Source organism: Euphorbia lathyris, chromosome 7 (assembly GCF_963576675.1).
Source record: "Euphorbia lathyris chromosome 7, ddEupLath1.1, whole genome shotgun sequence".
Lineage (NCBI taxonomy): Eukaryota > Viridiplantae > Streptophyta > Magnoliopsida > Malpighiales > Euphorbiaceae > Euphorbia > Euphorbia lathyris.
In genome coordinates this window covers 48,735,435-48,746,492 of record NC_088916.1, presented here as the reverse complement: position 1 = coordinate 48,746,492, position 11,058 = coordinate 48,735,435, and the positions used below count along the sequence as shown (strand labels likewise).

Sequence of the window (11,058 nt, the reverse complement as noted above, 5' to 3'; positions counted from 1 at the left end):
AGAGAAGAAGTTAGGGCTCTGCTTTCGATCCCGAAAAAAATTAGGGATTTTGCTGCGTATCATAAAAGAAGTTGGAGCTTTCAAGTGAAAAACGAATAGTAATCACCACTCTTTCATTGTTTGTGAGTGTCAGTCCAAGTCCTACATGTTTATGTGTCAATTCGGTAAACATCTGTCAATTCGCTTGACTTTTTCAAAATGTATGTAATAAACCTTCCGCATACAGTCTACTTTTTGCAACCGATAAATTTATTGTCTATATTTTAAACAATGACAGGACTACTTAAACACTTTAAAAGTTAAAAATATAAATCAAACTTTTTGAACAAGTTTAAAGAAACAACCGACTTATTGACTTTTTTTTAATGGTGTGTTGTACACCTTTATTCAGATGAGGTTCACAAAAGAAAAGGTTTTGATTAAAATGTGTTTAATTGATGTGTTAAGATTTTAAACAAAAGTAATCTTTCATTCAACCTAGATGGGAGAGTTATTCAACCTAGATGGGAGAGTTGTTCATGCATCGGATTGCTTCCGGTATTTAGGATCTATAATCCAAACGGATGGAGAAGTAGATGAAGATGTTCCTCATAGGATTAAAGCTGGTTGGTCGAAGTGGAAGAGTGCTACGGGTTTCTTTTGTGACCCCGGCATGCCTAATAGATTGAAGGGAAAATTCTACCGCACGGCAATTAGACCAGCATTGTTATATGGTATGGAGTGTTGGGTAGTGAAACACTGTCACATCCATAAGATGTCGGTGGCGGAGATGCGTATATTGAGATGGATGTGTGGTCATACGAGAAAGGATCGAGTGAGTAATGAAATAATTAGGACAAAAGTAGGGTCACATCTATTGAGAATAAAATGAGAGAAAACCGACTAAGGTGGTTTGACCATGTGAGACGTAGAGCGCTTGATGCGCCGGTTAGAAGAACTGAAAAGTGGCAAAGGGATGTAATGGTGGGGGTAAGGGAAAACCTAAGCAAACTTGGAGGAGGGTGATCGAGAGTGATATGAGTTTACTGGGAATTGAGGAAAATATGGTAGTGGATAGGACGGAATGGAGGGAGCGAATTTGTGTTGCTGACACGACTTGATTTCACGGTTTTATATGATGGTTCATGTTAGCCGACCTCGAATCATTTCAGGACTAAGGCTTTGTTGTTGTTGTTGTTTGAAAAATCTTTCATTCAACCTTATTAACCCTTACTCGTACCAAAACTACCTTCCCAAATATAGATTTATCATTAATCTTTACTTTATTAACACTCAAACCTCTTCCCAAATAAAGTGTTAATATCTTGTGAAATCGATCACTTCATATTCATATTGCTAATGAATGGCTTAATTAATGCCCTTTCAACTTGGTCCAAAAAATTGACTCCCTGAGACTTATATTGTCTCTTTAACTACATGAACTGGTTTAAAGTGACATGATCAACTACGAAATCCACGTGGCAGAACAAGAGAGAATTTGAATAAATTGAAAGGGCTATCACTTTAAAGTTCAATGAGAAGCAATCAATCATTATAAGCAAGTTTAGAGGAACAATATATCAACAACAACAACAACAACAACAAAGCCTTAGTCCCGAAATGATTCGGGGTCGGCTAACATGAACCATCATATAAAACCGTGAAAATCAAGTCGTGTCAGCGACACAGATTCGCTCCCTCCACTCCGTCCTATCCACTACCATATTTTCCTCAATTCCCAATAAACTCATATCACTCTCGATCACCCTCCTCCAAGTTTGCTTAGGTCTTCCCCTACCCCTCACCACTACATCCCTTTGCCACTTTTCGGTTCTCCTAACCGGCGCATCAAGCGCTCTACGTCTCACATGGCCAAACCACCTTAGTCGGTTTTCTCTCATTTTATTCTCAATAGATGTAACCCCTACTTTTGTCCTAATTATTTCATTACGCACCCGGTCCTTTCTCGTGTGACCACACATCCATCTCAACATACGCATCTCCGCCACCGACATCTTATGGATGTGGCAGTGTTTCACTGCCCAACACTCCGTACCATATAACAATGCTGGTCTAATTGCCGTCCGGTAGAATTTTCCCTTCAATCTATTAGGCATGCCGGGATCACAAAGGAAACCCGTAGCACTCTTCCACTTCGACCAACCAGCTTTAATCCTATGGGCAACATCTCCATCTACTTCTCCATCCGTTTGGATAATAGATCCTAAATACTGGAAGCAATCCGAGGCCTGAACAACTCTCCCATCTAGGGTGATTGTCCCTGCCTCCCTACTCCTACGGCCACTAAACTTACACTCCAAATATTCTGTCTTACTTCGACTCAACTTAAAGCCTCTAGATTCTAGAGTTTGCCTCCATAGTTCCAACTTCATCTCCACTCCTTCTTTCGTCTCATCAACCAACACAATATCATCTGCAAACAGCATGCACCATGGTATACCATCTTGAAGTGAACTTGTTAGTTCATCCATAACGATGGAAAAAAGAAATGGGCTTAGTGCGGAACCTTGATGCACTCCAATCGTAATAGGAAACTCTTCAGTTTTCCCAACACTAGTACGTACACTCGTGCATACTCCCTCATACATGTCCTTTATGATGTCAATATATTTCCGCGAAATGCCTTTCCTTATCAAGGCCCACCAAAGTACTTCCCTTGGTACCTTATCATATGCTTTCTCCAAGTCAATGAAAACCATATGCAAGTCTTTCTTCTTATTTCGATAGTGCTCCATTAATTGTCTCATTAGATGGATGGCTTCCATAGTTGATCTTCCCGGCATAAAGCCAAACTGGTTTTCCGAGATCTTCACCGTCCTCCTTAGCCTTTGTTCAATCACTCGCTCCCAAAGTTTCATAGTGTGACTCATTAATTTGATTCCCCGATAGTTGGCACAATCTTGGACATCGCCTTTGTTCTTATACAAAGGGATTAAGGTACTTTTCCTCCATTCTGATGGCATCTTATTGTTTCTCCAAATTTTGTTGAAGAACGTCGTCAACCATTCGATTCCTCTTTCTCCCAAACATCTCCAAATCTCAATAGGGATGCCATCAGGTCCTACTGCTTTCTTCAACTTCATCTTACTTAATGCCATTTTGACTTCACCCTTTTGAATTCTCCGCAGGCATTCATGATTTATCATATCGTGATGGATACTTATATCTCCAACATCTTGTTGGCGATCTCCATTAAATAAGTCATCAAAATAGGACCTCCATCGTTCCTTGATATCCTTATCTCCAACTAGGACTTTTTGGTCCACATCCTTCACACATTTAACTTTTCCGAGATCTCGCGTCTTCCTATCTCTCATCCGAGCAATTCTATATATGTCTCTTTCCCCTTCTTTCGTATCCAATCTTGTATACAGATCCCGATTCACCTTTGCTCTAGCATCTCGTATGACCTTCTTTACTTCCCTTTTAGCCTCTTTGTATTTTTCGTAGTTCTCGTCACTCCTACATTTCCCCAATAGTTTATAGGATTCTCTCTTACTCTTTACTGCTTGTCGTACTTCTTCTGTCCACCAAGATGTGTCCTTACCCGGTGGCATGCTACCTTTAGATTCCCCTAGAACTTCCTTCGCTACTTCCCTTATACTATGCTCCATCTTATTCCATATTGAATCTATATCTGAATCCATATTGCAAGTCCAAATATCTTTTTTGGTCATCTCATCCACAATTTTTTGTTGATTCTCCCCTTGCAATTTCCACCACTTAATCTTAGTTTCTACTTGAGGTGTTTGTTTTCTTATACATTTCCTACTTCGAAAATCTAGCACCACTACTCTATGTTGGGTTGTCGTACTCTCACCAGGGATCACCTTACAATCAATATAACTCTTTCTCCAAGCACTCCTTACTAAGAAGAAGTCAATTTGGCTCGCATTACCGCCACTCCGATAAGTCACTAAGTGGGATGTTCTCTTCATAAACCATGTGTTCATGATACTCAAGTCATAGGCTGATGCGAATTCCAAAATATCATTTCCTGCTTCATTCTTATCTCCAAAACCATACCCTCCATGAACACTCTCAAACCCATCTCGCCTAGAACCCACGTGTCCATTGAGATCACCCCCTAGTACCATTTTTTCATCCCTAGGAACCTGTTGCACCACTTCCTCTAAGTCATCCCAAAAAGTTTGTCTTATAGACACATCTAATCCTATTTGTGGCGCATATGCACTAATGACATTCACAACCTCATCCTCTATCACTAGCTTAACACTCATAATTCTATCGCTCTTCCTAGACACCGCTACTACCTCATCAATATACTCCCTATCAATAAGAATACCTACTCCATTTCTACCCTTATCCTTTCCTGAGTACCAAAGCTTATAACCCCAAGGAGCTATCTCTCTAGCCTTGGCTCCAACCCACTTGGTTTCTTGTAGGCATAATATATTTATTCTCCTCCTCTTCATAACATCTACAATTTCAGCTAATCTTCCTGTCAAAGAACCTATGTTCCATGTCCCAAAGCGTAACCTACTACCCTTACCCCTACCCCTACCATTACCGTGGACTAGCTTATTTACCCGCAACCCTTGCATATTTGACACCACCCCCGGGTCCTGGGGTGGCGCGCCGCTTCGGGGCGACGACCTAGCAACCCTTGCACATTTATCACTACACCCGGGTCTAGGAAGTGCAGCGCGTCGCTGAGTAGGGAACGCCCCAACGGTATTTATATTATGGTTCATGTCATAAGATGTGGCTAAGTTTTACGCTGGCCGCCACAAACCTACCGCAACCCTCCTCCTTTGTCCGGGCTTGGGACCGGCTGTCACTTTAAACAAATTCAAGTGACTGCCATAACTAAGTTCAGAAGCTAACAAGACATTTTATAAATTTAGGAGACCCATATTTGGCTAAGTTTAGAGAGTCCCTAATGTATTAAACCTAAATACATACAAGGAGACTTCTTGATTTATGAAATAACATATCAATAGGCGCACCGCTAAGATTGGGGACATGATTGACAATATGCTAAGAGTTTTTATTTATCTTCATCTAATGTATTTGATAAATTGGTTCTAACCTTAATGAATGAGAACAAGTTCATACACTTGGTTAATGAGTTGTCATAGAACTTTTAGTGCAAGAAAATTTGACCATGATAATATTAGTAGAAGAGACCCTAGGTTTATGTTCCTAATGTCATTCATATGAAAAGTAAAGAGTTTACTAAATATGCTAATTCTAGTTGTGCTGAATGCTTATTTCATGTACCATTATTATACAAATTTACATTTATTCTTTATCTCAATTGCACTTTTGGTTAGTTTATCTTTTATTTGCATTCTTCTGTTTCAATCAAATCATTTGAAAGAAACTAACTTCATCAGATCTATCTATCGTTTATTAGAAAACAGAAAACCTCACACTGTTTTAATCCCTGAACTGAAGACCATATTCATATTCTCACTATCTATTACTTGATACCTAATGCAGCACTTTTAGTCTCACATATTAATACAGCAACTTCCCATGAACTATGTAACAAGTTTAAGGCATATTGATACAGCTAGATGCATGCACCATTCATTGGGTAACTGAGTTTGACACCAAAAGCCAATGTAACTGATTGGAAATAATATTATTGATAGATATGTAATGCTAAAATCACATCAAAATAGAAAAGAAGATCAAATCTAATTTCCTACATAATATCTAAAATAAGAAATAATTATCTATCTAATGTAGGAAATAATGAATTTAATTTAATTTAATAAACCAATAATAATAATCCTACTTAATCTAAATCCTAAATAATGAAAGTGGTGAATGAACATTGAACCTCCAAAGAAACCATCTTCCATGGAATAGAATTAAAAAATACACTAAAGATTTACCTCAAATTTGTATGTTGTTGAATGGAGTTTGCAATATTGACTCTTGTTCCCTCCCTTGTATGATTGATCAAGATGGGGTGAGGCTTTCAAAGTGAATGTTTAATTGTGGTGGGTTGAGGAAGCTGTCAAAATAGATGATCCATCACAACTTCATTCTATTCCTTCCTTCATGTATTCATTTACAACACAACATCTTATTGTCAAGAATAATGTGCAAGTTTACCTACCAGAAGTTAATATATAAGACGCCAAGTAGTGATAAGATACTGACAAAATAGGCAAATGAAACTCATCTTGCCTTCATATGTTCATAAATACCATAATACTATATGAAATTTCTCTTTGAATTACCAACAGATGCCATTGAACTCATCCAAGGGCTTCTTTGGCTTTCAAAACAAACCAACTTCAACTCAGAGCTCCTATTCTCAATGCCTGAAACTCCCATTATCTTCATTTCTTGCTCGGATCATCAATCTCCCTAGGAAGTTTAGCTACGGAATCACACACACACACACACACAAGAGTCGAACAGTATAGAACTAGTGCACGAACCAAGGTCAAAATCTCTTCCTTCAAAATGTCCCCTATCACATACTCATCCTCACATAATATAATTAAAGTACTCATTATCATACTTTCACCTCAAAAGTCAAAACCATATAGTTGAAGACACTTTTCACACGAGATGAAAGTAAGCTTGCAATCATAATTTCGTTTTGTAGGTGAGCAAAATCATGTGAAACAAGTTTCTACTGAAAAACAAACTGCATAATTCTTTTCTTCCATTTGAACTTCAGCATCTAGGAGCATCTAATTGGCAATCAATTTGATTAGCTTCATCAGTATAAAAATACAATAATCCAAAACAAACTAGACTTGTTCAGTTATAGGTTCTATTTTGAACAGAAAAATCTAAATTCTACAAAGCAAGTATACGCTCAACCTCCGGTATGATTTCAGCATAAAAAGGCCATTACCTATTGGATTAATTTCTGCGATTAGTAAGATAGTCATATTGGATTAGTTCTAATACTACATCCCAACTCTATACCAAAAAATTAAAACTAGAACATGAAAAAGAAAATGCTGATGTGTGTGCATCCAAAAGAAACGAAACTAAACTTTAGAAGCAGAGACGTACCATTTTTGCAAAAATTGGATGCCATTAAGATCAACTTCATAAATAGATGAATGGATGAAGTTCCATGAACAAGGAAGTCAGGTTCCAGCGAAATTGCACACAGCCAATTGTATACAGTAGTTCAGTAGCTTACTACTACTAACTCTGTTCAAACTCAATCTGCTCTCACAGTTTTCAAATTGTAATTCTTTTATGTCAAAGAAAGAAAAGAATTGCAAATGTATCACAAAGACTTGGATACCTATACAAAGAAATCCCCTTCTACCTCTTCATCTTCACTGTCCCATAACAAAAAATCCCCCTCATCTTCTTCTTCTCCCTCTGAAAAAGCTGAGGTACTCACGCTATTCCATCCAGATGTTGATCCTGCAAGTTGATTGAGGACGTTATCCATGTCACTCTCTGTGCTATCATCATCAAAATCTGTAACCGTAAAAAACCCATTATTCTCTGCAAAATCGTCACTTTCCCTATCCTTGCGCACCAAATCATTCTCTGTAACTTTTCCATTCTCAACCGCAATCCATGGCACCCAAAAATCAGCATGCCTCCCCAATGCTCTATCCCTATCCCCAACTACAACTGTCCCCAAATTCGCCTCCCTTGCCCTCCTCAAAATGTCGGAGAAATCCGAATCATCTGATATTAGAAACAACCAATCAATTCCTCTACTCATTGAATGCTCAATCTGCCTCTTCAATGCCCAATCCGCAGCTTGTGGTTTATCCTCTACCGTTTTCACATAAACCCCAGCTCTCCTAAGCTCAGCCGCCAAGCCATACCCAACTTTCGGAGTCACCAATTTCCTGGCCTCCTCGTTATACTTGTGATTCCCAGAAATGAACCTCTCCTTATAACGCTGCCTTTTCTTCCCTTTTAGAGACCTCATCCTGTTAACTTTCTTTTGCCTCTCGCGCTCGTGAAGCTGCTTAAAATGCTTCTTGAGATCCAAATTTGTTTTACACTTACGGCCACACACTCCACAAATGTAAAGATCCGATGGAGTGACCAGTCCTTTCCTTTCAAAAATGTCCAATTGTTTCCTCCCGCGCCGTTCCTCTAGCACCCAGTGCGGAAGGTGGATAAAAGCATGGCGATTGGCGTAAGCAGACATCTCAATAATTTCACCGAAGCTCTGAGCAAGCTGCTTGAGTGCCATTGCAGCAGGGTACGGAGGGCCACGAGGGGGTTTATTATCGAGGTCCCATAAAACAACGACCTTACTCTTTTTAGAAGTGTACATCCCTTGTCTGTTCTTCACCATGTCAATTTCCGATGTTGAGGCGGAACTGGCCGTGACTAAGGATCGGGGAGGATTAATGGGTTTAAGAGTGAAATTGAGTTTGTTGTTGAGATAAGTGGCGGGAGTGAAATGAAAAGTAGGCATATGAAGGAGAAAAGGGGGTTTTAAGATGCGGATTGGATCGCAGAGTGGAGCCATCGATGAGTTGGTGAAATCAGGCGAGATTGTTCTGTTTGTAAATTAGCTTTGGGAAAGTGATGAAGAAGATATATATTGAGATAAGATTAAAAAAGGAGAATGGGCTTCATCCTATCAAATTGGGCTTGCATTGCATTATCCATCTCTCGTGTTTCCCTTCTTTATGTACATCCATTTCCTTTTCTTTCTTTCTTTTTCTAACAAACAAACTTTATTAACTTCTTCCCAACAAAAAAAAAAAAAAAATTATAAAAATACTCATAATATTTATGACTATAAGTAATTTTACTTTTTACTAATATCTAAAATGGTATAATTCTAACTCTAATTTTGATAGCCAAGAGCAATTTTACTTTTAAAATTGACAAGTTTGATCAATTTTAGACATTATTATAAAATACATATATTTTGTTTCTTATTTTGCATCAACTGCACGTAAATTGATTCTAAAAAAAATTCATATTTTTTTGTGATTTAATAATAGAATTGAAGATTAATATTTTTAAATTTTGTGAAATATTTAAATTTATTTTTGTGTAATTCGTACAAAATACAGTATATTTTTTATTTTATTTTTAAATGTTTTCATGTTTAATCATATGTTTATGATCTATTACTAATGAATGATAAAATAATGCACATGTGAAGTGTAGATGACAAAATTCATTACTGAGAAAACAGTTTGATGAATAATTTCTCCATTTAACCCAACTTATCAACGTTAGGAGTAAAATTGCTTTTGACGGCTAAAATTAAGAGTAAATTTATATAATTTTAGATGTTAAGGATAAAATTGTTTTAAGTATAAACATTAGAGGTATTTTTATACTTTATCCAAAAAAACAAATTTATTAACTTAACAATATTAAATATTATATCACCGTATTGATGGTCCATTTCCTTTCTTCTTTTAAAAGAAAAAATTCCAAAAAAATACCTATAATTTATTAGACTCTAACTCTTATCTATCACACTACTCAGTTATGAGCCGTTCTATTTGATAGTCTAGGAACAAACGGCACTAAAAATGCTTTTTTTTTTGCATAATTTTCTTACAGACTTCGATCATATCACCAAATAGCGAAAATATAAAGTAAATCCAAGTTTGCTCTGTCAGCAATCTCCTTTGCATCCATCTCAAAAATCACTGCCTCTATTTCCTGCTCCTGATCCTATTGCAGACTCGCCCACAGCGCATACGCCTCCACCATTCAGCAATCTATTTATTAAAAATTTGCTCTTACTTATTAAAGATAAATTATATTTATGGCACACGAACTTTATTTTTATTACACTTTGGCATTTCAATTTTAATTTTATATTTAAAAATACTATTATTTTAAAAACTTTATACACTTTCATATATTTTTTTATTATTATTTTTCTCTCTTCTATCTAATTTGAATAAAAATATAATAAATTTACTTTACTTAAATATTTTATTAAGATTTATTAATGAGAGAATTAAAGTACGAGTTTATAGTAAATAAGATACTAGTAGGAGAATTTAAGCACAACTCGATATTTTTATTTTAATATTGGATTTTATTAACTCGTATTTCGATTTTATTATTGGTATTGCGTAAAACGTGAACATTAAACTTACCATTTAAAACGACCCTACATCCTTTATGTTCTCATGCTTACGGAACTTCTTAATGAGATTATCGTCTATCACACCGATCAAGATGATGCAAGCTATGAATTTCTTCTTCCTCTAAGCCAGATAAGTTTCTTTATCTCTTAAATGTCGAGCAATGGCCCCCTTTTCAATTTCAACATCAATCACAACCATAAAGTTACTTGGCCAAGGTCAAAGCAACAATACATGCATTCACAGAGAGAACCATTATTCATTTGTTGAAGCACCCTAGGATCAGTGTGGAACAACCTTGTTTTTAGTATCACCAGTGGAACCCTCCTTAGCTACAATGGGAGTCCTTGAAAGTTACTCTCACTCAGGTTTATCGTCGAGGAAGCTTACATTAACTCCAAAAAGTGATAACAATTTGAGAATCCAAATTGTAAAGGAGTCTAGAAAAAAATGCCTTAGTATGAATGATGGGATACCAAATTCCTAGCCACTCTCACAGAAAATCATTGAAATTACTTTACCTTATTAACTCGAATCTGTCTTGCCTACTATAAGTATGGATTTTTCTAACTTGTGTTACGAAAATATAATTTTATCCTAAGGAGGAAATATTGCTAAAATCTCGCATCTCAGTTGTAATGAGGAAATGAGATTTTTTCTCTTTTTTTAAGGAGAAGGATGGTCGTCCTTCTTATGAAGGAATGGCATCATTCCCTACTAGCGTATTATCCTTCTTGTAGCCAATTTACAGCATGTTTTTTATCCTTTTGTGAAATTTCTATCTCTAAGCAATTAAGAGCTTACCTATGACAGTTGAGGTCATGGATTCGAATCACATCAGGGTGGGGTGGGTTAGGGGGTTTCCTTTGTCTTTAATGTAATTTTCATTTGTTTAATGCAAGTGCATTGCGCACAACTTTTAAAAAAACAATTGTCCTTTCTGTTAGAGTAGGAGAAACTAACTAAAAAGCTAATTTTAGAAACTAAAACCTAAACCAAATCAAAAATAGAT

The 11,058-nt window shown here is 36.7% G+C and overlaps 1 protein-coding gene across 7 annotated transcripts; it reads right to left on the bottom strand.

The window, feature by feature from the left end:
- Nucleotides 1–5,547: 5,547 nt before the first annotated feature.
- Nucleotides 5,548–8,486, bottom strand: LOC136235773 (uncharacterized). Of its 7 annotated transcripts, XM_066025788.1 has the most exons (3): nt 7,012–8,486; nt 6,219–6,348; nt 5,549–6,090 (listed from the first exon to the last, which is right to left on the bottom strand). In XM_066025788.1, exon 1 carries the CDS (start codon nt 8,450–8,452, stop codon nt 7,253–7,255), a length of 1,200 nt encoding a protein of 399 aa, XP_065881860.1. In that variant the 5' UTR covers nt 8,453–8,486; the 3' UTR covers nt 5,549–6,090; nt 6,219–6,348; nt 7,012–7,252. The 7 variants fall into 7 exon arrangements, with proteins under 7 accessions (XP_065881859.1, XP_065881860.1, XP_065881861.1 ...); XM_066025787.1 differs by having other exon boundaries at nt 5,548–6,348; XM_066025789.1 differs by lacking the exon at nt 6,219–6,348 and having other exon boundaries at nt 5,554–6,090.
- Nucleotides 8,487–11,058: the final 2,572 nt, after the last annotated feature.

Coding starts and splice junctions, on each gene's coding strand:
- LOC136235773 (XM_066025787.1), bottom strand. CDS start 8,452: ATGGCTCCACTCTGCGATCCAATCCGCATCTTAAAACCCCCTTTTCTC.